This window comes from Danio rerio, chromosome 20 (genome assembly GCF_049306965.1).
Source record: "Danio rerio strain Tuebingen ecotype United States chromosome 20, GRCz12tu, whole genome shotgun sequence".
Taxonomy (NCBI): Eukaryota; Metazoa; Chordata; class Actinopteri; order Cypriniformes; family Danionidae; genus Danio; species Danio rerio.
The window spans coordinates 46,714,776-46,742,601 of record NC_133195.1 but is presented as its reverse complement, the minus strand read 5'-3'; the positions used below and the strand labels follow the sequence as shown (position 1 = coordinate 46,742,601).

General features: G+C 35.7%; 1 protein-coding gene and 1 long non-coding RNA gene across 2 annotated transcripts; one reads left to right on the top strand and one right to left on the bottom strand.

The window, feature by feature from the left end:
• The first annotated feature begins 492 nt into the window (after positions 1 to 492).
• Positions 493 to 5,297, top strand: pimr109 (Pim proto-oncogene, serine/threonine kinase, related 109). Its single transcript, NM_001044920.1, has 7 exons — positions 493 to 797; positions 2,456 to 2,920; positions 3,544 to 3,686; positions 3,852 to 4,230; positions 4,362 to 4,538; positions 4,626 to 4,714; positions 5,170 to 5,297. Exons 1-7 carry the CDS (start codon positions 674 to 676, stop codon positions 5,188 to 5,190), a joined length of 1,398 nt encoding a protein of 465 aa, NP_001038385.1. The 5' UTR covers positions 493 to 673; the 3' UTR covers positions 5,191 to 5,297.
• A 1,797-nt stretch (positions 5,298 to 7,094) lies between these two features.
• LOC141379439 (uncharacterized) lies at positions 7,095 to 27,356 on the bottom strand. Its single transcript, XR_012396051.1, has 13 exons — positions 27,030 to 27,356; positions 21,802 to 21,905; positions 21,525 to 21,593; positions 21,238 to 21,290; positions 20,880 to 21,040; positions 14,616 to 14,785; positions 14,452 to 14,529; positions 13,259 to 13,587; positions 8,367 to 8,470; positions 8,206 to 8,298; positions 8,015 to 8,105; positions 7,844 to 7,937; positions 7,095 to 7,183 (listed from the first exon to the last, which is right to left on the bottom strand). It is a non-coding gene; the product is annotated as an uncharacterized lncRNA (long non-coding RNA).
• Positions 27,357 to 27,826: the final 470 nt, after the last annotated feature.

The following is a 27,826-nucleotide window of genomic DNA, read 5'->3' as shown; positions in this document are numbered from 1 at the left end:
TTAACCGTTACCTCAGCGACTGTATTTTGCAGTGTAAATGAGGTTTGATAAGAGCAGATCAAATGATTTAATTCGATATTTACGATCATATCTCGCGTTTTAATGTGTTAAACAAGCGTTTACCGCCGACGACTTACATTTAAAGTAAAAATGAATGCTAATATAAGACATATCTTACCTGTGAACGATTTTAATGGACTTTGATGGAAAAAAACACTGGCAAACAACAAACAAATTTTACGCACAGTAATGACTCTTCAAAAGAAAATGTTTACTAATTTTATTTTGCTCCAGAAGCCGTGAAGTAAACACAAACGCCATTTTTTAGCGGCTACGCAGAAGCTCCGCCCACGTCGCGAAACAGACCAATAACATACCACCTGACTATGAAACGCCAGTTTGATCGTGACGTAACAGCAAACTCGTTTGGAATCCCAATTCGATCGTGACGTAAGAGCAAACTCGGCTACTTTTCGCCATTGCTTTAATTGGACAGCTACAGAGAAGTTGTACATTTGCTCTGAGTAATTTGCGTTGCAAATACTGTCAATTGATAGCGTACGGTTTATTAAGGCTTACTCTGATAAACTAACTTCACTTACAGTAAATTTCAGTATTTATTGTAGGTTTATTTAACATTTCTCATCTTTAAGTGTACGAAAATTAAACTATCATGTTGTTTACCGTACTCGGACTCATCGCTCTCTTCCTCGGAGAGAGAAACACCAACGCCACTGTTGGTGTTGAAGTTCAAGAAGAGGACCAACATGATGTGCCACCCTTGAGGAGCAGTGACGGTAAACGATTTGTCTTTTTTATGTAACACATCTGCCTAATTTTCTTAACTGGAGTTTACTGGTATTTTTAGCTTACTAAATGGAAACATTACTAAACAAAGTAAATATGGTTAATTATTTATCATTGAATTGGCTTATACACAGGGGTGTCAAACATTCGACACACAAATTTCTATTTGTATTACATAAATATTACTTTTTTTTTGCTTCAAAATGAAAGGTTTAGTTCACCAAAACAATTAATCCAAACCCTGAGACCTTCAGAACACAATTTAAGATATTTAAGGTGGTCAGAGACAGTTAAGGTATACCACGGTTTTGGAAAAATCAAGGTTTTAAAACCGTCAACATTTTCTGTAATACCGTTCCTAAGGTATGTGTGCTATTCTTTTACGTTTTTTTTTAAGACAACAGTATCTTCAGCAGAAAACAATATCCAAAAAATTTGTTTTAAATTGTAAAGAAATCTGTGTTTGAAACAAATGAAGACAGCAGAAGTCTATAAGTCATTTAGCCCTACATGTTTACTGCTCCAAAATATTTTAAATGTTTCTCAAAATAAAAAATATTTTGCTCAAAAGAGAAAAAAAGTTGTTTGTTACCCAGACATTTGAAGAGAATATATTTTAGAGTAATAAACACAATAATGTGATACCGTGAAAATATTTTTATCCAAGGTTATCATACCATCAGAATCTTATACCGGCCCATGCCTAGTCAGAGAGCTCTCTCAACCTTCATATATAGCAAGAGACAGCTCGTTTAAAGACATGAAAGAAACCAAAAATCATTTCACCTAAAATATCTTAACCATTTTCAAGGTATACCATGGTTAGGAAAAGTCAAGGTTTTAAAACCAGCTAAATTTTTTGTAATACCATTCCTAAGATACGTGTAAGATTTTTTATTTACCTGTTTTTAGTTTTATATACATAGATGTCTTTTTAAATTGTAAAAAAAATCTGTTTTTGAAACAATGTTTTTAATTATTTAGCCTGACATGTTTACTGCTCCAAAATATTTAAAATCTTTCAAAAAGTCAAATAAATTGTTTTCAAAGGGCAAAATGTGTTGTTTTTTACCCAGACATTTAAAAACTATATATTTTAGAGCAATAATCACAATAGTGTGAAACCGTGATATTTTTATCCAAGGTTATCATACCGTCAGAATCTTATACCGGCCCATGCCTAGTAAGTAATTAATAACAAAAAATAAATAATTTTTGGGGAAACTTAACACTTGTAGTTCAGGAAGAAATCAATTAAATAGTCAATGAACTATAAACAATATAAACTATAAAATAGACAATAAACATTAGAACATGTCTCCACCTGCTGGGGGTTTTAAGTTTTTATTTAGGTCAATCCATGACATCTCTAAACCAGCCAAAGTACAAGCACACAACACACTCAAAATATTGTCTAATTATCGCCATCCAGAAATATGACATAAACATTAAACCCCTCAAACAATGAGATTTGAGTTTGACACGTCTGTTGTAACCAAAAAAAGTATACAACAATGACCTGAAAGGTCACTTTGTAATTTACACATTTATCATTATGCCTCATAAATAATAAGTAAACAGAATTTTAATCTAAATTTTAAAATCTAAAAACTAATATCCTGTTTTTTTTTTTTTATCCTTTCTTTAGGTCAAGAAATCGATGATTGGTGTAAAGAACCATCACTGGTAGAGCCTGACAGTGTTCGCAGTGAAGAGCCATCGCTGGTAGAGCCTGACAGTGTTCACAGTGAGCAACCATCGCTGGTAGAGCCTGACAGTGTTCACAGTGAGCAAACATCACTGGTAGAGCCTGACAGTGTTCACAGTGAAGAACCATCACTGGTAGAGTCTGTCAGTATTCACAGTGAAGAACCATCACTGGTAGAGCCTGACAGTGTTCACAGTGAGCAACCATCACTGGTAGAGCCTGACAGTGTTCACAGTGAGCAACCATCACTGGTAGAGCCTGACAGTGTTCACAGTGAAGAATTTTTCTCTGCTGAGTCTGGCTGTGGGGATGATGATCCTTCATTTGATTTCTCTGATGAGCCCGGCTCCCACGCCGTTCAAGATGCAACCTGTCAGACAGAAGACAAAGAGACACAAATCATTGGTAAGTTTACTACCATGACCCTAAAGTCATCCAACACACATGCATATTTTAATGGTGCTTTATGCTTTAAACAGACTTTAGTTTGCATTTTCTTCAGGAATAGTTAAAATTGTACCTATTTATGAAGCTTTAATATATACTGTATTCATATTTAAAGGGATAGTTCACCCATAACTGGAACTGTCATCATTTACTCACACTTTACTTTTTCTGAACCTGTTTTAGGTTCTGTCTTCTGTTGAACATAATATTATATATTTTGAAGAAAGCTTAAAACCTGCAACTATTGACTTTCACAGTATTTGTTTTTCCCACTATGGAAGACGGTGGTTACAGGTTTTCAGTTTAAAATGTCTTCTTTAGTTAACAGAGCAAAGAAACTCATAAATGTTTGAAACTACTTGAGGATGGGATAATATTGAGTAAATGTTCATTTTTGAGTGAACTTTACCTTTAAGGCTGAATATTTTACACTGAATAGTTTTTTAATGAACTTTTAAAGGGACAAATATTCAGTGTAGTATCTCAGTTTATATATGAAAGAGGAAACGTTTGAGATGGAGGTACTGTGGTACTGTTACTGATTTCTGATTGTTATCAACATCTCTTGTTTGTCTTTTCAGAGATCAATTCACAAGGCTATGAAATTGGCGCTGAGCTGGATAAAGGAGGCTGTGGAACCGTTTACGAAGGGTCCCGATTAGAAGATGGCCTTCAAGTGGCAGTAAAAGTGTCCGATTTTAAGAAGAAGCAATTGATCAGTGTTGTAAGTATTCTGTGCTTTTTGCACTCATTTACAGTTTTCTTGTCATATTAACATTAATCGTAGACTATAAATGAGTTTTGTGATAGACATTGCCAACAGTTTATTCAGGACTTGTTTACTGAAAATACCCTTTCCAAATGATCTTCACAACTGTCTTTCTTCTAGGATGGGTTTGATGAACCACTTCCACTGGAGATTGCTCTGCACTTTCTGGCCAATAAAGGCCCCAAGGTCAAGGAAATTATCGAGCTTCTGGACTGGAAGGTTGAGGCTGATCACTACTTTATGGTGCTAGAGCGGCCCATACCCTGCGTGAGCTTGTTCGATTTCCAAAATGAGCACAGAGGCATCATTCCAGAGGACAAGTTACGGAAAATCATGCTCCAGACAATAATTGCAGCCCAAACATGCTGTCAGCGTGGAGTTTTTCACCGCGATATTAAGCTGGAGAACTTGCTAATTAACCCGGACACCCTTGAGGTCAAACTGATTGACTTCGGGTGCGGTGACCTCCTTACTGAGGACATTTACAAAACCTTTAGAGGTATGTTCATCCTTTAAAGCTGTACAAAGGGTCTTAAACTCTGGTAATGAGTCAAGGTTTTTTTTTATGTGAGTCTTGAAACATTTGCTGTTGTTTATCTGTTCTGTTGTTGGAAACAAATTGTCTTTCAGGCACCAGAGAGTTCGCCCCTCCTGAGTTTTGGATGATTGGCAGATACCGTGGGGAGCCAGCGACAGTCTGGTCACTTGGAGTTGTTCTGTTTGTGCTGATTTTCAAAAGATTTCCAGAAAAACTAGACATTCCCAAAATGAATAACAAAAACATGCCAATTAATGGCTTGTCGAAAGGTGAGATCTTCATTTAAGCTAAAAATGGTTGTAAAAAGCATGTATAAACGTAATAATTACATGTATCTCTTTCTTCTGCCTGCATAGAATGCTGCGATTTCTTCCACGGCTGTCTGCAGCTGAACCAAATGGATCGACTTGACCTGCAAAAGCTCAATTCCCATGAGTGGTTTAAGGTATCACATACATTTTGACATCAGCCATCTTACACTGTCATAAGCCGGGTTTCCATCCTAATGTGATGTTAATTAGGTGCATTTCCATCAAGCTGTTAGAGCAGCTGACTGTAGTTTTGGTTACCTAGTAATTAATACTAAGCAAGACAAGTATAATGAAGTCATGTTTGTGTAATGTTCACTATGTTAGTTTATTCAGCAAATGTGTCTCCATCTCCCATTTTCAGCATTAGTTTTTTGCACACACACCACCTCAAGTGAGCATTAACAGTATTTATTTTTTTGCAAATTAATTGATATTTAAAACTGATTTCTATTACTCATTTTAACACAGGCTGATGGAAACCAAGCTATATCTTATGTTCTTTCATTTATATTTGGACATATTGCTTCTCTTTTTACCACATGTTGTTTGTTTATTTAAGCTGTAAAATTGATCTGTGTTTTTGTTTCAGATGGAGGACAAGGAGGAATGAGTAGAAATATCCTAATTTAATGGGTAGATCTAGTCATTCCAGCCACACCATAGTCCTATAACTGAAAGCTGTTAAATTCCATGTAAAAAAAAAAAAAAAAAGATAAAGCACTTAACAGTTTAGACTTTCATATAGTGTACATCCTTTAATGTCAGCTTTTGCTTTAACTCTTGCACTTCCACATGCTAAAACAAATGTCTAAAAAAATAATTAATAAAAATAAATATCTCAGTCGTTCCCAGTCCAGGTCCACATATTTTGGGTGTCTCTCTCTAAGAATGTAATTTGAGCCAAAGGAGAGAGACTCCTGACCAAAGACTACTGGGATCAACTGATATATATACAGGGTTTCCAATGAACATTATCACTCACCAGCCAATTTGAAAAAAACTGGAAAAACAATTAATAAAATAAAACAATAAAAAAGTAAAAAAAAATTAAAATAAAAAAACATCATTAATAAATAAAACAATACAAAGTAAAAAATAATAATATAAAAAAAAATATTATTAATTAAAACAATAAAAAGTAAATAATAATAAAAATAAAAATCATTAATAAAAAAGTAAAAAAAATAAATAAATAAAAAAACATAATAAAGAAAACAATCAAAAGTAAAAGATAATAAAATAAAAAAAACATCATTAATAAATAAAACTATAAAAAAGTAAAAAATATTAAACATTTTCATTCACAGTTTCTTCTCCTCAGTGTGATTATAGGGCACGCGTTCACAAGCACTGTGCAGTGACATATACCCCACGGATGCCTGTGCGACTTCCTCTCTGACTTCCTCTCTTAAAAACTTCACAGGCACATCCAAGGTTATATGTCAGAGGCGCAACACGTGAACGCCCGCCCTATACTGACACTGAGGGAAGAAACTGTTGAATAAATTTATTTTTGTTTTATGTGTCGTTCCCAGTTCAGGCCCATATATTTTGAGTGTCTCTCTCTAAGAAATGTAATTTGAGCCAGAGGAGAGAGACTCCTGATAAAATATAAAACACCATTAATAAATAAAACTATAAAAAGTGAAAAAAAAAATAAAAAACATAATTAATAAATAAAACAATAAAAAAGTAAAAAAAATAAAATAAAAAACACCATTAATAAATAAAACTATAAAACCTGCCTACATTGAAATAAAAATCTAAAACTTTATATATTTATGTTATGTTATTGACCAATCAGAAATTCTTCTAGAAACAAAATTTCTTTAAATAAAACATTAAAAAAGTAAGTTATGTTATTTATTACTCATCCTCATGTTCATCATCAGAACTATTTTAACTATTTTTATTTTTATGTTAGAGCTCCCTCATCCAGACTCAAAGTCCACAAAAACAGTAAAAAACATCCTCAAAACAGATCATACGCCTTCACATAAAGCAAACATTTTTATTCACAGTTTCTTCTCCTCAGTGTGATTATAGGGCACGTGTTCACAAGCCCTGTGCTGTGACATATACCCCACGGATGCCTGCACGACTTCCTCTCTGACTTCCTCTCTTAAAAACTTCACAGGCACATCCAAGGTTATATGTCAGAGGCGCAACACGTGAACGCGCGCCCTATACTGACACTGAAGGAAGAAACTGTTGAATAAAGTTATTTTTGTTTTATGTGCACATAAAAGTATTCTCATAGTCAGGAATCTTGCTGTCTATGAGAGATTAAGGAGCTCTCAGATTTAACTAAAATATCTTCATTATTTTCATTCAGATATCTTCATTTGTGTTCTGAAGATGAATAAAGTTACTACCTTTACTATTTGCTTTAATATTGTCCTCATATACAACCTTCTCTAGTCTAATGTTTTGCTAATGTGGTATATGATTTATGGTTGGAGGACATCATTTATTGACTAGTGATTTTGTGTGTAGTTGTAGTTTATGGTGAGTGATAATCCAAACCCTGTATATATAGGTGGCGATGTCCGTTCCTCCACGTGGTGCCACTGGAAACTGCCCATCTTAAAGGTGGTGCTGAGCTGAACACGGACAAAAACTGACATTAGTCTGGGGCGACAAGCCTCACAACTGATGACAATGATGAATTTTGTACTAAAGTTTGAAATAAAGTCACATTTGTCAAAAATAAGTGCTTCTTCTATTTTTTAAATGCTGATTACTGCTGATTACTGTGTGTTTCAAATGAGATCATCCAGGAACAAGAAATGACAACGTTTGTAGATTTAACAAAGATTAGCTGGATTTAACGCTACTGATCTGAAGGTGTTTGATGTACAAGCATACATGTGATGAAATTTTTAGCATTTAAGAACAAATGCACTGTAAAAAAGCTTCCCTTCCAGCCGCAACACAGCACCATGCTGGGAAACACCCATACACTCACCCATTTACACACACACTCATTCACTACAGTTAATTTAGTTTATTCAATTCACCTATAGCCGCATGTCTTTGGACTGTGGTGGAAACCGTAGCACCTGGAGGAAACCCACGTGAACACTGGGAGAACATGCAAATTCCACACAGAAATGCCAGCTGGCCCAGCCAGGACTTGAACCTGCACGCTTCTTGCTCTGGGGTGACAGTGCTGACTGAGCCATCGTGCTGACCCCAATTCATATTATATTATATTGTATTATATTGTATTATATTATATTATATTATATTATGTTATATACCATTTTGCCAGCACAGGGTTTGCTGCTGCTGCCAAATGACTGCTTATGTCTTCTGTTTGGGGTGTCTTGATTGCCATGAGATGAATCTGGCATCCTTGTAGACGTAAAACAACACAACCATTTTAATGTTGTGAATTTGTATTCTTTGATCAAATGTACTTTTATGCTTACCACCAGTTGGCCATGACCGTAACACCACTTCATCTGTGCAATGCAAGTCTTTTTTTAATTCAGCTAGCCTTCCACTTTCTTCCTGGAGTCTCTGACAAGTCTCATAAACAGTGTTATGCACAAATCAGGTAGAAACGTACAGATAACAGCAGGCCAAGTTCACACCACAAAAGAACACATAAGAAACATACCTTCACAAATCTTGTGGAAAGTGACCTATGTAGAAAGGATTTTTTTTTTGTCGTTTCACCACATTGCATGCAATGTAAGCATGTCCACCCATTCTATAACAAACAAACAATAAGTTTAAGACCTAAAAAAAATTCAAGAACAATGCAAACACTTTTATTACCTGCTTTGGACATGTACAGTATTTGCTCGTGAGGTAGCTATTCGCTTGCACCACCTCTTCACCAGCAAACCTGCCTTTTCTTGGTTTCTACCACTCTATTTAATCTATGTAAAGAGGTAAAGAAATGTAATGTAATAAAACATACATATAACAGTATCATTGTCACAATTTGCTTGAAATGTTTTTACAATCTGTTAAATAAATAACTGAATGAAAGACTGATACTGACTGTTTAACCCTTGTGTGCTGTTTTGGATGTTTTCATCCACTCTGAGGTGCTGTATGTAAATTTTTGACTCTTCAAATGCATAAAATAACCATAATATATTTGCAGATATTTAAGAAATCTAAGCGAACATTCTTGTTTATCTGAAAAACAATGCTGAAGTCAAATATTCTGCTTTTAAAATGTCTTCGTTTTGGTCCCTTTAACCCGCCCAATGCCAGTTTAGCCAACTATATTTCAACTCCCTGGGTTGCCTTGGGGGGAAAATGCTTATTTAACTCATTCAGTCAGGAAGGCTCTTAAACTATGTGCCCATGACCGATATGCGACCTCCGCTGAACAGTAGCAGACTCCAAAATGAGACACAGATTCAGAGTTCCACATGAGGTGGTTATTAATGAATAATCAAATAATATATTTATTATGGGTGTAAACATTAGGTGAGCAGGTTATATTGTTACCCCGTGTCCTAACAACACGCTATATGGCTAGATTTGCAGTGATAAGCAATTTGGCCCAAACAAATTTAAATACAGCCATTCGGAAGCACATACTGTAATAGTGCACTCACTGCACTCCAATGAAATGGTAAGGTTTATAATCTAATTAATACATATTAAACCTCTTTAACATTATTAAATGTACATGCTCAATCCCTAGCTATGTTTCCATCGAAACTGCTCATTAAATTTATACACAAAACATAAAAAACGCATAAAGGACCTGCAAATAAAGCTGTTTTTTTGTCCAATGAGTCAAAGAGAACAAAATCGTCACTTCCTGATTATCTGGCGCCAAATATCAACAGTAAAAAAACGAATTTGCTGTGGTAGGAGAAGTTGCGTGAATCTTTTATTTATTTAATAATTTACTTGACCCCCAAAAGACAATGGCGATGTGCAATGAACACATGGTGGCATTTGGAGGCGTAAAGATGCAGAGCCGATGCTCTTGACAGTTCTTATAATAAAGTAACACTAATACTGAAATGGTTAAAGCATTTTAGAATGACCAAATCAACATTTCAGATGTTTTACAATATGCTTAACCTGCTGGTTTGTCCATTCACACATTTGTATCATCACATAATCCCTTATAACAAAATCACATGACCTTTTTAATGCGAATACTGGAATTTGTTCGGTAAAAGTGCTTCCGTCATAGTTATCTTATTGAATATAAAGTTTGTCTTTATTTTATGCCATTTTCTAAAAATGTATATCTTGGCGTTTCCATTAAACATTTTTTAAGCGCATAAAAATAGGTGGGTGGAAACGTAACTACTGATACAATGGCTTGCAAAAGTATTCATGCCCCTTATCCACATTTTCTCCCATTATGACCACAAACATAAATATATTCTATTTGAACGTTATGTGAAATACTAACATAAATTTGCATACAATTGTGATGAAGAAATTAAATTATACAAGAGATACTTTTTTTTTTTTTACAAATAAAAAACTGCACAAAGTGCAGACCCTTTTCACATGACGTCACGCGGTTTACGGTTTCACTCCACGCAGTGTATCGTTACTTCCGCCTACTTAGAAATCCCCATAGAGCACTTACCCAGTCAGCTGTATATTTACTACAGAAACAATTCCAGGGGTGTCAAACTCAATTCCTGGAGGGCCGAAGCCCTGCACAGTTTAGTTCCAACCCTGCTCCAACAAACTTACCTGTACGTTTCAAACAAGCCTGAAGGACCCAAATTAGTTTGATCAGGTGTGTTTAATTAGGGTTGGAACTAAACTGTGCAGAGCTGCGGCCCTTTTGGAACTGAGTTTGACACCTGTGAGTTAGTCAGTGACTACAGTGGTCTTCTGTTGTCTGCATTCAAGGTGAGACATCTGACATCTAAAAAATAACTTACAGATCATCCAGCTGTCTGCTTGCCTTGAACCAGGAAAATGGGACTTTAAACTGAGTCTATTGGTTTGTGTTGCTGTCTTTACTGCAGATGAAGTCGGTATGTACTTGTCAGTAATTGTCAAATACAGATTTCAGATGTTTACGCGGGTGCTGCACATTTTATATTGTCAGAATTATTATTATTTTTGTGTGTGTCCTGAATAATAAAAAATTAATTAAACTGTGGGTGTTTACTGTGGTTGTTTACAGTGGACCGTTGATTCACAAACACATTCATATTATTCACATTCTACTGCTCAGTTCTCTGCCATTTGTTTCTATATAGGTATTTTATTCATGAACATAAAACATTTGTCTATTTAATATTCAAATTAAATGAAATAGAATAACAATGTTGTATGTGACTCTTAATGGTCAAACAAAATCATAAAAATTTACAATTGCAAAAATACACCAAGAACACTGCATTTGAATTCAGTATTGTTAGATTATGAATTTATTTGTAGCATTAATAAGGTAGTACTAATATCAAATTAAATCCTCCCAAAAGGTGGCTGTAGGACATACTTAATTCATTCAAACGGAGAGACTGAACAAAACATTAATATATCAGTAAATAATAAATTATGAAACTGATTGCATTTATTGACATACTTACCAGGTAATATAAGAAGATTTAATAAAGAACAGTACTCATGCTGGAACATTTACATATAACAAAAAATATAAATTGATATTCAGAGCTACATCAAAGTAAAATAAATCCGTTATTGAGAAAAAAAAACCTTAATAAGTGAAAAGGTTGCAAACATATGCTTTCCTTGATAAACAATAACTTATTCCTATTCCTAATATCTTAAAGAATCATTTTCAAACTCAGAAAGCAGCTCTGTATTGAAAGAGAAACATTTGGACACATGCCCAATACCAATAATAGTCTTAAATCAGATTGTGCAATGTTAATATTTTTATTTATAAATTTTACAGAGAAATCTCCCATTCATTTAGAAGTAAACCGGAACTAAAAAAAACACTGCATTGCCGATAGGGGGAAGTGAAGTGACGTCATTGTGAAAAGGGTCTATTACAGCTGCAAGTCTTTTGGGCTATGTCTATAGGTTTCTACTAGCTTTGCACATCTAGAGACTGAAATCTTTGCCTATTTTTCCTTTCAAAACAATTCAAGCTGAGTCATGTTTGAGAAATAAAAAAATAAGCAGCTCAGCTCTCAGAACATAGTAAACATAGTAAGTGTATTTATGCACGCACACTATCATTTATTTGCACAGGCTTATCTAAAGGGTTAATGCTGCCAATTGATAACAGTAAAAATGAAATGTTTTACCTCTTCCCAACAGGGAAAAACACCAACAATCAAGAATGCATGATTATTTGGTATCAAGGCTTTGCAATTAAAAAATGTCATTATAATAGTAGTCCGTGGGTAGTGGTGTAAAGTAACTAATTAAAAATACTCAAATTACTGTAATTAGTTACTTTTTCTCAGGAATTGTAATTTACTGAGTAGTTTTAAAAAATGTGTACTTTTATTCTCACTTGAGTACATCTTTAGTGCTGTATCTGTACTTTTACTCCACTACTTACCTTCAACCTGCAGTTACTACTTTATTTTTTCATGTCTATGGGGATTAGAAAAATCAGTCCTGTAAATCCCATCGAATCAAATCACACAAAGAAAGTAAATCGCCTCATAATGAACTACCTCAAGACATGGTCGATTTGTAAATGCAGCAAACTGTTTGGAAGCATTAAACGTGTGAAAGAAGATGTCCAAAATCTTTACACGTGTTGACCCAGAGACTGTTTAAATGCATGTCACTGATGAGAAGATGACAGACGTTACTGTATGGGGACCGAAATGGCCTTAAACACCCAGCAGGCACAAGATGTCAACATGACGTCAAATTGACGTTGTACCCCAATGTCGTGGGGACGTTGCATATTGTTTGTTATTTACCATGGTCTTCTATGTAAAGCTGCTTTGAAACAATTTACGTTGTAAAAGCGCTATACAAATAAAGTTGAATTGAATGAAAATCGAGTTGAGGTCAGACCAACGTCAATGTCCAACCAAAAACCAACCAAATATAAACGTCTAATGATTTCACAGCCTGAAGTTGTGTGAACGTTACCACTATGACATCTATCAGATGTTGGATTTTGGTTGCCATACCTGATGAATAAATGTCAGTATTTGAAGTCAATATGATGTTGGTTTAAAATGTTGGCTCGATGTTGGATTTTGGTCACTTTCTAACTTTCAAATATCAACGTCATTTAACGTCATTATTGGACATCAAAATAATGTTGTCCTTAGACGCTGGCTAGACATTGAATTTTGGCCATTTGACATCACAACCTAAAGCTAACCTAATATTAACGTCCTATGATGTTGTGTGCCTGCTGGGCAATAACTAAATGCACTGCAAAATGTTATGTTTACACACATCCACAAATTACATGTAAATGCATCAGCATTTTATAGTATAATACTTACTACTTATGAGTACTTTTAAAAGGGCTGAGTAAAATTTACAACAGGTACCTTTACTCTACTCGCACTACATTTTTAGGCAAGTAATGGTAGTTTTACTTGAGTATGATTCAGTACTCTTTCCACCACTGTCCATGGGACAAAAACATCCACAAACAAAATAAAAGGGTAGTCAATTTGAACAGTACACAAGGGTTAATCTAGCGTTTAACTGCAATCATTATTGTGCTTGTAAACATTTCAAATGTATGTATGATACAAAAATATTATACATACTTCACACTTGGGGCATTGGGCTCGAGCATGCATCACACTTAGGAAAGGTTTCATTGTGGTCAGCTCCTGGACAGCAGGCAGGACACCAGCAGCCTTCTCCAATGGCCAATATTTGGATTTGCCACATCCATGGCAAAAAAATGTAACCTTGACTGGCATGAGTTCCTTCTGAAGATACAGAGGGTTGGCAAACATCTCCTCTCTGTACATATTTAGGGCTTTCATTAGGAATCCCTGGCGATACACTGCAATCTCCATCCCTCTTCATCCAGTTTGAAAGATGTTACCCTTGCTGCTGTCCACATTGAGTCCCCACATGTGCCTTTTCCCTGTGTATATGACACATAATAAACAAAACAAGTCAAATAAAACGTATGCTGTGAATATATTGCACGTATTCTCTCAAAGTGAAGGAAATCAAGGTTGGACATACATTGTTGTTATTGTGACAACTAATTGGTCAGGTTATGAAAATTTTGTAAAGAGTAGGGATGTAACCCCTGGCCAAATTCCCTCCATCGGCCCTTACCCATCATGGCCTCTCAATCATCCCCATCCACTGAATTGGCTGTATCACCAGCGTGGTGAGTGCACTGGCACCATTGTCCTGTGGCTGTCGTCGCATCTTCCAAGTGGATGCTGCACACTGGTGAGAGTGTTGAGACTCCCTCCATGACTGTGAAGCGCTTTGGGTGTATGGCCATACACTACAAATGCGCTATATAAAGGAAGTTTAGTATTAAACTAATTTCGAGAGGAGCACATGCTAATGATTGACCCAGCTGGCCCACATTAGCTAATCATGATCCTCCAATCAAAGGATCCTAAGTCACTATATATATTTATCCTACATATAGCACTGTTGCCTCACAGCAAGAATACCAATGGCGTCAGGTCCTCGCTGGGCCATCTGGCATTTCTGTGCGGAGTTTACATTTTCCCACCGTGTCCTTCCACCATCTAAATATGCTCTAGGTTACAGATAAAATAAGCCTAAATCTTTTTTCAAATCTTACTCTCAGGAAGTTCACCTTAGCCTCAGCAGCGGGGGAGTTTGAGATCAACCAGTGAAAGGGGTTAGCCCTGAGCCCGAGGATTCCTTGAGCTCAGGGCTCTCTCCATGGACAGCATGCCAAACAAGATATGTATAAATCATGAGCTATGTGTGAATTTTTGAATTACACATTACTTACTTACATACGGTTCTCACTGCTTCATGAATGCTGTCTTCAGCCACAAAGAGCGCCTCAAAAAAGGCAGAAGCCTCAGAGCTTAGGAAGAAAGAAAATCAAAACATGCAATAAATATGTAAAGCATTAAAAAAAAAACACATTAAAATTATTAAGAAAAAGACCACCTTGTCTCTCTGCAAAAGTGATATAGCCTTGTTTCCATCTGCTGAAACATTTCTGGCATGCAGGCTGGGCTGGTGAAGGGTGCACTACAGCAGAGCTGCTCTTCCTCAAATAAAGTGTATGAAGATTCGAAGAAGCTGCGCTGTAGTGTATCGCTGTTAATTTGACCAGTCTGGAAGAGATGTCAAAATAATTAAATACAATATGTGATGTCTGATTACGAAAAGAAATATTATATTATGCTAAAAATAACCTGTATTTCTAAGTATTTTTTATCACAATTTACTTACCAGCAAACCAACAATTTTCAAAGTGCTCATGCTATATATTCTTTGATTAGAGTTGCAGGTAAACTGATTTACACGGTACGCTATAAACATAAAACACAGCAGCGCACTGCTCTATTTAAGCAAACACTATAGATACACAAGATGTGTTACTCCTACAGTTTTGAATTGGGAAAAGTGTAACAGTTAATATGATGAATGAAGCCCCGCCTACTAGTGCAAGAGCCAATCATTTAATGCTATAGACTGACGCTTCTCCAGGGGGTAGTTCGCATCAGACGTGGGCTCTGGGAATACTTGCTTCACAGACATAAGAAATATAACCGCATAAAGCTTGACATCTGTGCTTTTAAATGAAGCAAGTGCACTTGATAACATAAGTTTTCTGGTTTTGTAATCTGTATGAAATGAACACGAGGTACAGTCAGTCCTGTCAAACGCACATCACATGACAGCAACTACTCAAACGTCCACAATCTTGTAAACAAAGAGGGCTCTATTTTGACGGTCCGTGAGTAGAGCGCAAAACGCAAGGCGCAAACGCTTTCAGGGCGTGTCAGAACGCATTTTTGCTAATTTAAGGACGGGAAAATCCGTTTTGCGCCATGGCGTATGGTGGTTAAAGGGTTGAGTTTATTTTCTTAATGATTTATAGGTGTGTTTTGAGAATAAACCAATCTATTCAATCTCATCTACCATTACCTTTAAGAGCCAACTGCGTCCCGCCATAAGCGCATTTGCTATTAACATGACGTAAAGTAAGTTCACTTTCACTTTTGCTCTCGTGGATAGGAAACCCCACCGCACAGACATAAATTAGCCTATAAATAATTAATTTTGTTTGTTAAGCTCAAAGATTGGTTTCAAAACTATTTCTAAATTCAGTTCTAATTTCCAGCAAACGAATAAATGAACAATTATAACGAAGTGTGGTCAAAATACTGAGTTACTTCCAAATACACATGCTATGGCCCCATATGGTCTAAAACCTGACAGATGGACAAATCTAAGCTTGTTTTTAATAAAACAAATATAAATATGGATATAATAAATAATACTGCTAATAATAATAACATTATACAAAAGCAAATTGAATGAACCGAAAAAGCCTCGCGAGAGGAAGAAAGTATGACGGCAGTGGTTTTTAAATTCATGTAGGCTAGAAATTAATATGTTTTGTAACATTTTAATCATTTATATTTATATCCTATATATATCCTTATTATATATATCCTCAATATATTATATATTTTTCATATGTAAAGATATTTGCGTATTGCTCTACATCTTGTGTGTAGTATGTAAGCCAGGTGCACTTTGTGCCAGACAATAGACCGACTTTGTTCTGGTCTAAAGAACAGACTATTTACAGTTTCTCAAAATAGCAATGCACCAAAACACGCCTGCTTTTTAGACCAGAACGCCTATAGGCGCACATATTAGCGCAAATGCATTTGCTATTTAAATAGTGTGGAGCAACTCCTCAAAATGACCCTTGTGCCGAGCTGAAAGTAGCAAAAGATTATTGCGCCGTGCCTTGCGCCACATTGCCCCGGGTGTATGATAGGGATCAGAGTCACGTTCATTTCTGGAGGAGATTCTCCATCAAGACCAAGTTGTGAATTACTTCAGAAGAGCAGCGCGATCAGACGATCATTATTCAGAAGATGATAACGTGTAGAACAGCCATAAATGAGGTTGGTGTCGAGATCTTGTTTCTTTCGAGTGCACATGTACACTAGCTTAGGCAACCTGAAAATATGCCAATTTTGTTTGATTCGGACGTTTAGAAACAAAACTTATGAGACGGATGTTGTTTAATCATATTGGTGATTCCAAATACAGAAACGTAATCGTAAGGAGAATTTGATGTTTCCCCATTCAGACAGAATGCCTGAGCATACTGTTCGAGAGACGATTCAAAGATGGCTACCGAGTGAAATGACTTGCCTTAAAGGGACTTTGATTTAAGTGACCAAAAAAAGCTGTGTGATGCACCTGATAACAGCCTTACTCTTTCTCCAATCTTCAAGAGTTCACACTTAGCTGATGCTTGATAAAGTTAATGCATTTTTGGCATGCTGTCCCATGAGAGACCCCTGAGTTCAAAGGATCCTCGAGCCTAGGGATCCCTCTTGTTTAGTCGGGAGAAAGGAAAGCCTGGGCTCAGGTAGGTCTTGAGAGCTCCCCTGTAATTTAGCTACGAAAAGAAGGGGAGGAGTGAGGGTGGATAGGGAGAATTCTTCAAAATCGAAGATGACTAAAGCTGCGGTCACATAAGAGTTTGAGCATGCAAAATTCTGCAGTGCGGCGCTGTGACGCCCCATTCACACGGGGCTTCAGCGTCAACGCTTGACTGAAGGCGTGTCTTAAGTTGGGGCTGAATTGATCGTCATAGAAGCGTCAGCCAATGAAGTTCAGTCAGCAATAGGCCACTGTCTAGCTGGTGTATTTGCATACAGCGATCTGATTGGCTGACGCTTCCGTTGGCGCTTGAAAAGTTGAGCTGGTCCCAACTTCTGTAGCGAGCAACACCTCTGAAGCGGCGCCAACGGATCCACAATGCAGTTCGGCAACGCCTGACGTCACCCATTCAAAGTGAATGGGAAGCGTTGACGCTGACGCCCTGTGTGAACGGGGCGTGAAAAGGAGCAGGATTAAACAAGCTTATTAGACATTTAAAAAAGCGAGCGATTGCTCGTGCTCATGTTTTTGTCCAAAGAGGTCATGCTTTGATCCTCGATTGGTTTCACGCAGTCAATTGATGCGATTTTGCAGGTCAGAGTTTACCAAGCTTAAACTTTGCACGGCAGCAACCTGCGAAACTTGACCCATGACCATGCGTTTCCGATCTGACGCATTTGCATGCGTATGGATGAAAGTCTATGGAGAGAAAAGCCCAGTGTGACCACAGCTTAAGGTAAGGAGAGCAGTCTATTTATGTGTGTTTGAATTCATCTGATTGGTTGGTCATGTAATTGTTAACGCAAGCTCAGCCGTTGTCAATCATAAGCACGTGATCCTCTGGAAGTTTGTTTATAAAACATCTCCAAGTGCGATGCTCCAGCAGCTTTGCAAAAGAGATGGAGAGATGACTCTGAGTTCCTGAAAGCAGCTCAGGAGGTCCAATATTATATATGGTCCATTTATATGGTCCAGAGAGGCAGACCAATATTCACTCCTAATCAGGTCCTTCAAGTCAGGGGTCCACTAATGCTGGCAAATAAATAATGGCAGATGAAGTCAAAACACCCTGAGAACAAAACATACTTGAACTACAGGCACTTTTAGCCTTGTGAAGTTAAGTAACATAGCCTCATAAGTTTAAACAATTTGTCTAGTTTTAAGATCTTTAGGAGGACAAACTTAGATATGAAGAGAAATTGTTAATCTTTAACATTTTTTTCCATCGTGAAATGAACAAATGTCATTTCCACCACATCTTGATATACAGCTTTTATTTCAAAATTATTTCAAGTAAATTATGGCAGTCAAACATCGTATAAGATCATTTTTGTATCTAGTTTAACCGATCTTTCCACTAATGAATAATTAGACATTTACATATACAGTCAATGAAATAAATTTGTCCCTTTGGACCAAATGCTGCATTGTACACGTCACACTCTAAACTTTAATATTAATTTCGTTAGGACTTATTAGAAAATCAATTAATTGAATTTTAATTTTAAATAGAGCATGAGCTTATACATTGTGAATAAATTTTTAATGTGTGATAAAAACTTTTAAAATATTTCTAAAAAATGTGTGTGGTGATGGAAATGACAGTGGTGGAAATGACATTTCAACAGTTTATTGTAAAAAAATTCAAGATAGCTTCACTGATTAGCTTTAAATTGATACTAGCAGTTCATGTATCCAAAATACTTTTTTTACCTTAATTTTTTTTAGGTTTTTATAAACACCATTGAAGGTACAACATGTTTGAAAATGACGTAGAATAAATGTATTTCCTTATCGAGCAATATTTATCTTGATTTTTCTTCATATGTTCCAAATGAAAAATTAAATTCCCTCCATCTTGAAGATAAGCTCGGATGTCAATATTCATTTTCATAGAAACCACAAATAATCTTTCACACAAACCTTTTAAAGCGAAATTACAGTGTTGTGGTGGAAATGACAGCTATATTTTGTATTAAAAATAATATTGATAATAGTCTCACATCAATAACTATAAAATATTTAAATTATTTCACTAGTGCTTAATTAAGATACATGAATAGTTAAAGTAGTACCAGATTAAAAAAAATATTTTAAAGTGTTATTTTCATTGTTGAAGTTTAAAACTTTGTGCGACACGGTGAAAAGTGATTTTGACACCTAAAAGGAGGTTGAATAATATAAAAAAACATACAATAGAAAGCTAGTACATTTTTTTAAATAGTTTTTTTTTATTAGTTTGACAAAGAAAAATTAATTTGAGCAAAAGTATATATATATTTTTGATATATGATCAAAGGACATAAAAGTGCCCGTAGTTGAAGAATTACCCAAATACACATTTACCACATGCATAATTTTGCAAAATTGTGAATGGTTGGGAGTGGCATAAGTTCCTATAATCTCAGTTTACATTGACATCACACATTGTTTAAATTTGTCTCGCAACTGTGCTACTATCACTACAATACCAGGTGCAAATGCAATATTATAGGTTTCAACACAAATGCAAGTGAAAACAAATACAATCTACAAAATACACTCACCGGTCACTTGATTAGGTATATCTTACTAGTACCGGATTGGACCCGCTTTTGCCTTCAGAACTGCCTTAATCCTTCGTGGCAGAGATGGCAAGGTGCTGGAAGTATTCCTCTGAGATTTTGATTCATATTGACATGATAGCATCACACAGTTGCTGCAGATTTGTCGGCTGCACATCCATGATGCCAATCTCCAAATCCACCACATCCCAAAGGTGCTATATTGTACTGAGATCTGGTGACTGTGGAGGCCATTACAGTGAATTCATTGTCATGTTCAAGAAACCAGTCTGAGCTGATTCACGCTTTATGACATGACACGTTATCCGGCTGGAAGTAGCCATCAGAAGATTCATCACACTGTGGTCATAAAGGGATGGACATGGTCAGCAACAATACTCAGGTAGGCTGTGGTGTTGACACGATGCTCAATTGGTACTAATGGCCCAAAGTGTGCCAAGAAAATATCTCCCTCACAATTACACCACCACCAGCAGCCTGAACTGTTGATACAAGGCAGAATGGATCCATGCTTTCATGTTGTTGATGCCAGGTTCTGACCCTACCATCCGAATGTCGCAGCAGAAATCGAGCCTCATCAGAGCAGGCAACGTTTTTCTGATCTTCTCTTGTTCAATTTTGGTGAGCCTGTGCAAATTGTAGCCTCAGTTTCCTGTTATTAGATGACAGGAGTGGCACCATGTGTGGTCTTCAGCTGCTGTAGCCCATCCGCCTCAAGGCTCAACAAGTTGTGTGTTCAGAGATGCTCTTCTGTATACCTCGGTTGTAACGAGTGGTGGTTTGAGTTACTGTTGCCTTTCTATCGGCTGGAACCAGTCTGGCCATTCTCCTCTGACCTCTCGCATCAACAAGGCATTTGCACCCGCAGAACTTGATATTTTTCTGGATTATTTCTCTTTCGGACTATTCTCTGTAAACCCTAAAGATGGTTGCAAGTGAAAATCCCAGTAGATCAGCAGTTTCTGAAATGGTCAGACCAGCATGTCTGGCACCAACAACCATGCCACATTCACTTAAATCCTCTTTTATTCCCCATTCTGATGCACAGTTTGAACTGAAGCAGTTCAACTTTACCATGTCTATATGCATCGAGTTGCTGCCATGTGATTAACTGATTCAAAAAATTGTGTTAATGAGCAGTTAAACAGTACCTAATAAACTGGCCGGTTACAGTATATCTTTACAGCAGATACATATGATCAGCAAAATTTGGGTTTTTGTGAAATCATACCTTTTTATCTCATGGGTGCCATATCCATCTTCCCCTTTAATATGTAAGTTTGGAGAAATCGCTTCAAAAATCCATGAACACATTCTTTGTTGTGGATAAGCTGATGCAGTACATCACAGTCTCCACAGAGCCAGTCCACAGGAAGACATTCTTTGCACCTACTGTAGTGAAAACAAACAAACAAAAATCTAACATACTTCAAATTTTTTAAGATGTTAGTTTTAAATTTATTTCGTCGGTCTGTGAAGTAGCTTAGTGTTTAGAACTGAAATGATGAATCAACAAAGTTCATTAACACATAGTCCACAATTTATCATTGGTCTCATTTACCCCTAGTTTAACATGAATGAAAACCCACCTAATAACAGAGTATTATGACGGTAAAATATCAGAAAGCCTCTCCATTTTTTTCTGTACACAAAATACAATACAAGTTAATTCAATTCAAAGTAAACTGGTCAATATTCAGAATACACACTGCATGATTCAATGTAAAATGACCCTAAATCATCACAAAACGTGTTCTAAAAGCATCTTCTGCACTGCCAGTTTAGTCCAAGAAGGTTTTCTTTAGTTTCTTTTTCTTTAAGAGTTTATCTTTGGATAGATTATAGATTTAAACCTAAATTCCTCTTTTTGATTTACCAAATTGCTCTTGAGGGGAACAGTAAGTGGATCCTTCACACTTGATGACACGGAGCACTCAACAGGTGGCTGTAAAACATTACATAGAAAAATAACATGTTATTGTATGCTATTGCTGCATTCATGTGTTGTGTCTTTACTCAAACCTGAAAAATCTATAAAATCATACATTTTAGATAATAATTTAGCAATGTATTCTACTTTAGTACAAAAAAACACGACTGAAAGGTTTATCTGCTTTTTAAATGTATTTTTACAAGTGGAATTCAGATATAACCTGCTGCTGAAAAAGGATGCCATCTTCCTTGCTTCCCTTTTAGAACCCTGTGGAGGATCTTCAACGGAGTGTGGACATTTCCTCTCATTTCCTTACAGCTGACCCTTTCAGTTTGAAGCAAAGAAAATGACTTTGTCTTTATAGAATGATAATAAACACTTGAGAAATTTAAAAAAGCAAGGGAGGTTTGGGAAAATGTTTTGATATCGCCTGTGTTTCAACCAATACAATTCCCATTAGGCCTATATTATAACCAATATCAAAGTCCCTTGATGGCAAGTCATTTTACTCGGCAGCCATCTGACTGAGAAAACATTAAATTTCATACTTTGAAGCACTGGTGAAATTGTACAACTGTCTTTAAAATTTTGTTTCCAAGCATTAGAATAATTTCAGATAACCCACATGGAGATCACGACACTGACCCCCTGCCTGTTTCTGAAAGATGTGCCCAAAGTTGTTAACTGATCTCTGGCTAATTTGGGTCTTTAAACAAGTTCATGAATCGCATTAAAATGTCAGGATGAATTGATCTGAGATCACTGTGTTGTGAAGGACAGATCTATTGATCCTCGAAATCCTGATCAGCACGGCAACGATTGTCTGAGGGCACAGCAGCGTAATGACATCATCTGATTAATATTCCATTAATCATGCGAGCAAAATGATTTAAATTCGTAGAAAACAATTTGTTAAATATGATACTCAATAACTTTTGTCTCATTGTTGTGGGCTGCAGGCTTGACATTTTCATGTGTAGACAGTATTTAGTCATTTATTTATTTTTACTTTTTTTCTCAGGCCTTTTCAAGTTTCTTTTTAAACGGCTGCTTAAATTAATTTAGAATCAAAAGAGCATTTTGATATTGGTAAAAGTGTCTGCAACTTTTGAGAAGCATCATATTACTGACATATTAGCTGTCAAAACATGTGCATGACTAGGGATAGGCAATTTGGCCTAAAATCTAAATGTCCATTAATTGAACATTTTACCTCGATTATGACTAATAAACGTTTACTTTAATTCTTTATTTTATGTTTTTGCCATCACAGTTCACTAACAGGTTTTGTATAGTTAATATGCTCACTTATTAGATTTTGAGATTTTTTTAATGATTTGAATGATACTTGATTTTTAAATTATTGAAGGAACCACACACTATCTACTATTGTTGGTGTTTTATTGAACATCAACGTTGAACAACTGAAATTAAAACACGCATTGCCTAAAACCAACAATCACCTTTTTTTTCTTATAAAAAGGTGAAAATAAATAACCTGCACTTTTGGAAACAAAAATAATTTTTAAACGTACAAAAATACGCAGCGTCTCTCCTAAATAAAGTAACTCTTGCATATCCTGTACTGTAGGAGCTATTTGTTTATTTTATTTAAAGGTTTGTGTTGTTAATCTTGATTTCTTTTATGTTGTAGATTTGCACCCTCTGCACGCCAGAGGAAGCTTAAAATGCCTGGGTACTGTGGCCTACTGGAAGCACATGGTCTTTAGACCACACCTTCATTGTTTGACGGCCAAATTAGTTTGATTTTGTTTATTTCATATCAGCTTTTTGTTCAACTACCTCTGCAATAAACAGCCACAAACGAAGACTTGATGTTCTATGTATTATTTGCAAAGTAAGCGTCTAAACCCCTCAGCATTCATTCATTTTCTTTTCAGCTTAGTCCCTTATTAATTTGGGGTCGACACAGTGAAACGAACCACCAACTTATCCAGCACATGTTTCATGCAGCAGATGCCCTTCCAGCTGCAACCCATCTCTGTGAAACATACATACACACTCACACTCATACACTACGGACAATTTAGCTTACCAAATTCACCTGTACAGCATGTGTTTGGACTGTGGGGGAAACCGAAGCACCCGGAGGAAACGCGAATACAGGGAGAACATGCAAACTCCACACAGAAACGCCAACTAAGCCAGCCAAGGCTCGAACCAGCGACCTTCTTGCTGTAAGGTGACAGCACTACCTACTGCACCACTGCTTTGCCCCAGAACAGCTTTTATTCTAGTCGAAATAAAACATATTAGACTTTGTCCAGCAGAAAAAAAATTATTAGACATACTGTGAAAATTTCTTTGCTCTGTTAAAAATCATAAAGGAAATATTTAAAAAAGAAAAATTTCAATTGGGGCTAATAATTGTGACTTCAACTGTGTGTGTGTGTGTGTGTGTGTGTGTGTGTATATATATATATATATATATATATATATATATATATATATATATATATATATATATATATATATGAGCAATTCCATGCAAATGTCTACCTTGCCATGAAAAATATTTAATTTTTTTTTTGTGTAGGTTTGTATTTTACAGTGCTTTAAAAATACTCAAAAATGTATCTGTCAATGTTTTCAAACAATTGTATTTTATTTATAAATGTTACACAAGTGGCAGTTTCACATTTGTCACATCCATAACAGAGAGACGTCCCCATAACAGAATTTTTTTTTTCATAAATGCAAAAATGTCAAATAATATAAAATCAATGTTGTTTGTTCTATAGAGAGCAACTCTTATCCTTTTGTTTAATATTGTTTTTTGTTTTTTTTGGGTTGTGCAGTTTAATTCGCAGAATTTCTACAAAGTATGTTGTATACTGTAAACTCGCTTTTTTCGTCACATCCATAACACATGTTTATTTTCCTCATTTAAAGTACAAAACATGTTTACAGATTGATATTTTTTTGCTCTCATAACTCTGTGGTCAGTTGTTTTGGAAAATATTAACAAAAGTTTCAATATAATGAATTGCTCATTTATATGTATATATATATATATATATATATATATATATATATATATATATATATATATATATATATATATATATATATATAATCTACTGTATAGGTTGCTGCTGTAAGAAAATATCAGCATTCAGTAAATACTTTTATTATTACCTTTGCTTGAAATGACTCGATCTGTCCTGTTTAAATGAAAAAAATACTCCCGAGCAGGTTTGAGCTACCAGAGGGGTATTGCAGAAAAGTGGAACCAAGAAAGCCAGGATAACAGAAAAAGCCCGGTTTGGCCTAATTTAATCAGGGGTGTTGCACAAAAGTAAAATCAAGAAAGCCAGGATAAGAGAAAAACCCGACTTGACCTAGTTTAACCGGGAGGGTGATGCACAAAAGTAGAAGACTTTTAATTTGCCAGTAACCTGGGTTATGCGCTTCCGGCGAACTGAATGCCAATGCAAAAACCGGCGCGTTTAAGGTCTGTTTTCTTTAATAAAAAAAACAGAAATCTCCACTAGCTGAGTGATATCCGATATAAAGTGGGTCGTAGATTGTACAAGAAACACTGCATTAAATTACATTTCCCCCACCATGTCTTTATAATATGAGCATGGAGCTTCTGCGCTAGCCTGCCGATTCTGACAGGTGTGTGCAGGTAAATGGCTTTTTGTCTCGTTTTACGCTTGAACAACAACATGAATGCCAAAGTTTATTTAAATGAATGTATTTTAATAACATTACAAAATCGATGCTGTAAAAGGAACCGAATAAAATGGAAAAAGTTCACAATAACAGGTCACCGGACGTTTATCAGTATGGGAAAAACAACTCGACACATACCCTATTTTTGTTGAAAAACTTGTATCCTTTATTAAGTTTAGAGTGTGGAACATATTTTCGGTCCACAAGACAATAAACATCCGCTATAAATGGTAAATGTTGGCAAAGTTTTCAAAGAGGTAGAGAAAACTATAACGTAACGTTATCTGACTGCATTGCTCCGGCCGGAAGTATGGATACACAACTATCGCTCTACCGGATGTGCGTTCAACCATCCGTGAAAAGGGCCTATTATGTCGTGACTGTTGCTCAGTGAAGTGATTGGTGGTCTTTGAAAGGTGAGTTGTTTTTCGTTTATTTTAATATCCTGATTTAAAATAACACACGCATATATGACATAATAACACAACTTATCTCAGCAGGGTCCGTCATGGATTTGGGTCCGCTTGAAACATTTCCGTTTTGTTGCGTGGATAATATTTGCCAATGATATTTGCAAGTTGTGGCCAACTTAGGTGCGTGTCTTCAGTTGTTTGTGTTGTGAGAACACGTGCAAAACGCATGCTATCAAATCGATGAAGATTGTTTCTTTATTTTCTGGTGTGTTTTGTATTTGCATGTGCTTTCTTAAACTGCAGCGCGTTTAACTCTCTCGCGGAAACACTGTGGATAGTGCCTTTTTTTAATATGTATGATTTCTCAGAGACAGCGCGTCTTTGAGCAAAGACGGTTGACGATGTTCTTCCACAAGATGGCGACAGAGACCGTATAATAAGGCCAAAGAGCATAGAATCATTATCAGCTCTTTGATAAGCCCTAAGAGAAAAACAGTGTAATTTCAAACTACAGCTGATCAAATCATTATTAAACAGGCAAATGACTTTCTAAGTCAATCTCTCATATAAAAATATCATTTTTAAAAGGGGCTGTACTCATTTATCATAAGCACTGTTTATGTTTTTTCTCTAATCATTCATCTATTTTAATCTCTTATGTTTATCTCCCCGTGTTTAAATCTGAAATGGTCATATATGAAAGTATATAAAATTATTGCTAGAACACTTGAACAAACATATTTTTAATTCTAATTGTAAGAAAACATGTAAATGGCCAAGAGTATGAAGTGACTGTAAAACACTCATTTCTATCAGCACTGGCAATAAATTTAACATTTAAATCACTAGGGTTCATTTTAGGATTAATCTTAGCCTGGTTATTATCTTAATCCAATCACTTACCCAAAATTGCACATCTATTCCATCTGTTCAGTTTATTTTATAAAGTTTAATTAATATTCACCTATATAATCATTTATAGATCACTTTCACTTATATTTTTTCCTAATTGAGTCTATTTAATCTATAATATAAAGTTTCATTATCAAATTATAATAAAATCCCAGCTTAATCCCTTATCGTGCAACACTCCTATACCTGTTTCTTTGATAACAACTCCCGGAAGAGGTTTGAAGAACGAACTGATCCTGGATCGCGTCAAATTTTAAATAACGAAATTCAACTAACTAAATTGAGTAATCCATTTGCAAACAAGAGCCTCCAGAGGTCATCCTGTCGATTAAACTATAACTGCCGTAAGAATATATAACGTAATCTGTACTTTCTTAGTTAACGTAAGTTACAATGAATATAAACACATGGACATATAATTTACCTTCACAGTTCCTCACGGCTGCTGGTACATCATCCTGGTCCACTTTTTCAACTTGACCTGAAACAGTGTTGTTGACCTTCCTTTCTTTCAGAAATAGAGCTCGAGTACGGTAAGTGGCATTATTATTGATGGATAAACTTACGTACACTTAAAGATGAGAAAAACAAAAAAAAATTAAATAAAACAGAATTTTACCGTAACGTAAGTTTATCAAAGTGAGCCTTAATAAATCGATTTACATTATTAGGAAAGCAGATTAATTAAAAGCTAGCTTTTGTACATACACTCGGTAGCCGCTGTGCCTCTGTCATGAATACGCGATTGGTCAGTTTGGTAATGTGGGCGGAGCTTCTGTGTGTAACCGCTTAGAAATAAAGTTTGTTTTGGACCGAAATAAAACGGATTTTCAAAGTAACGTATAAGTTATCCTCGAGTATTTAGACTTGTTCATTTGAGTTTGAGGAGTTTTTTGCTGTCCGAAACAGGGTTTTATCATGGTTATTTTTATCACCAACTTTACCTTAGTCGATTTAAATCGTTCTCCGGTAAGATTTGTCTAATATTTTGTACTTTCAAATGTAAGTTATTGACAATGAGCGCTTGTGTTCTCCCGAGATATTATAACTTTAATGTATATCAAATTTAACCTCTTGACCTGTCTTATCAAACTCCATTTACACTGCAAAAACAGTTGAAGTAATGCTAAGATTAATGAAAGGGCATGTCTTAATGAGCGAATAATCATTCAAAAGACTCATTGAAAGAGTCAAAATAAATAAACACAAACAGTGTCCAAA

Excerpts from the sequence above, each read along its gene's own strand:
- pimr109 (NM_001044920.1), top strand. The coding sequence starts at position 674 with ATGTTGTTTACCGTACTCGGACTCATCGCTCTCTTCCTCGGAGAGAGA. Across the intron at positions 3,687-3,851 it reads AGAAGCAATTGATCAGTGTT|GATGGGTTTGATGAACCACT; the intron begins GTAAGTATTCTG and ends TCTTTCTTCTAG. Across the intron at positions 4,715-5,169 it reads ATTCCCATGAGTGGTTTAAG|ATGGAGGACAAGGAGGAATG; the intron begins GTATCACATACA and ends TTTTTGTTTCAG.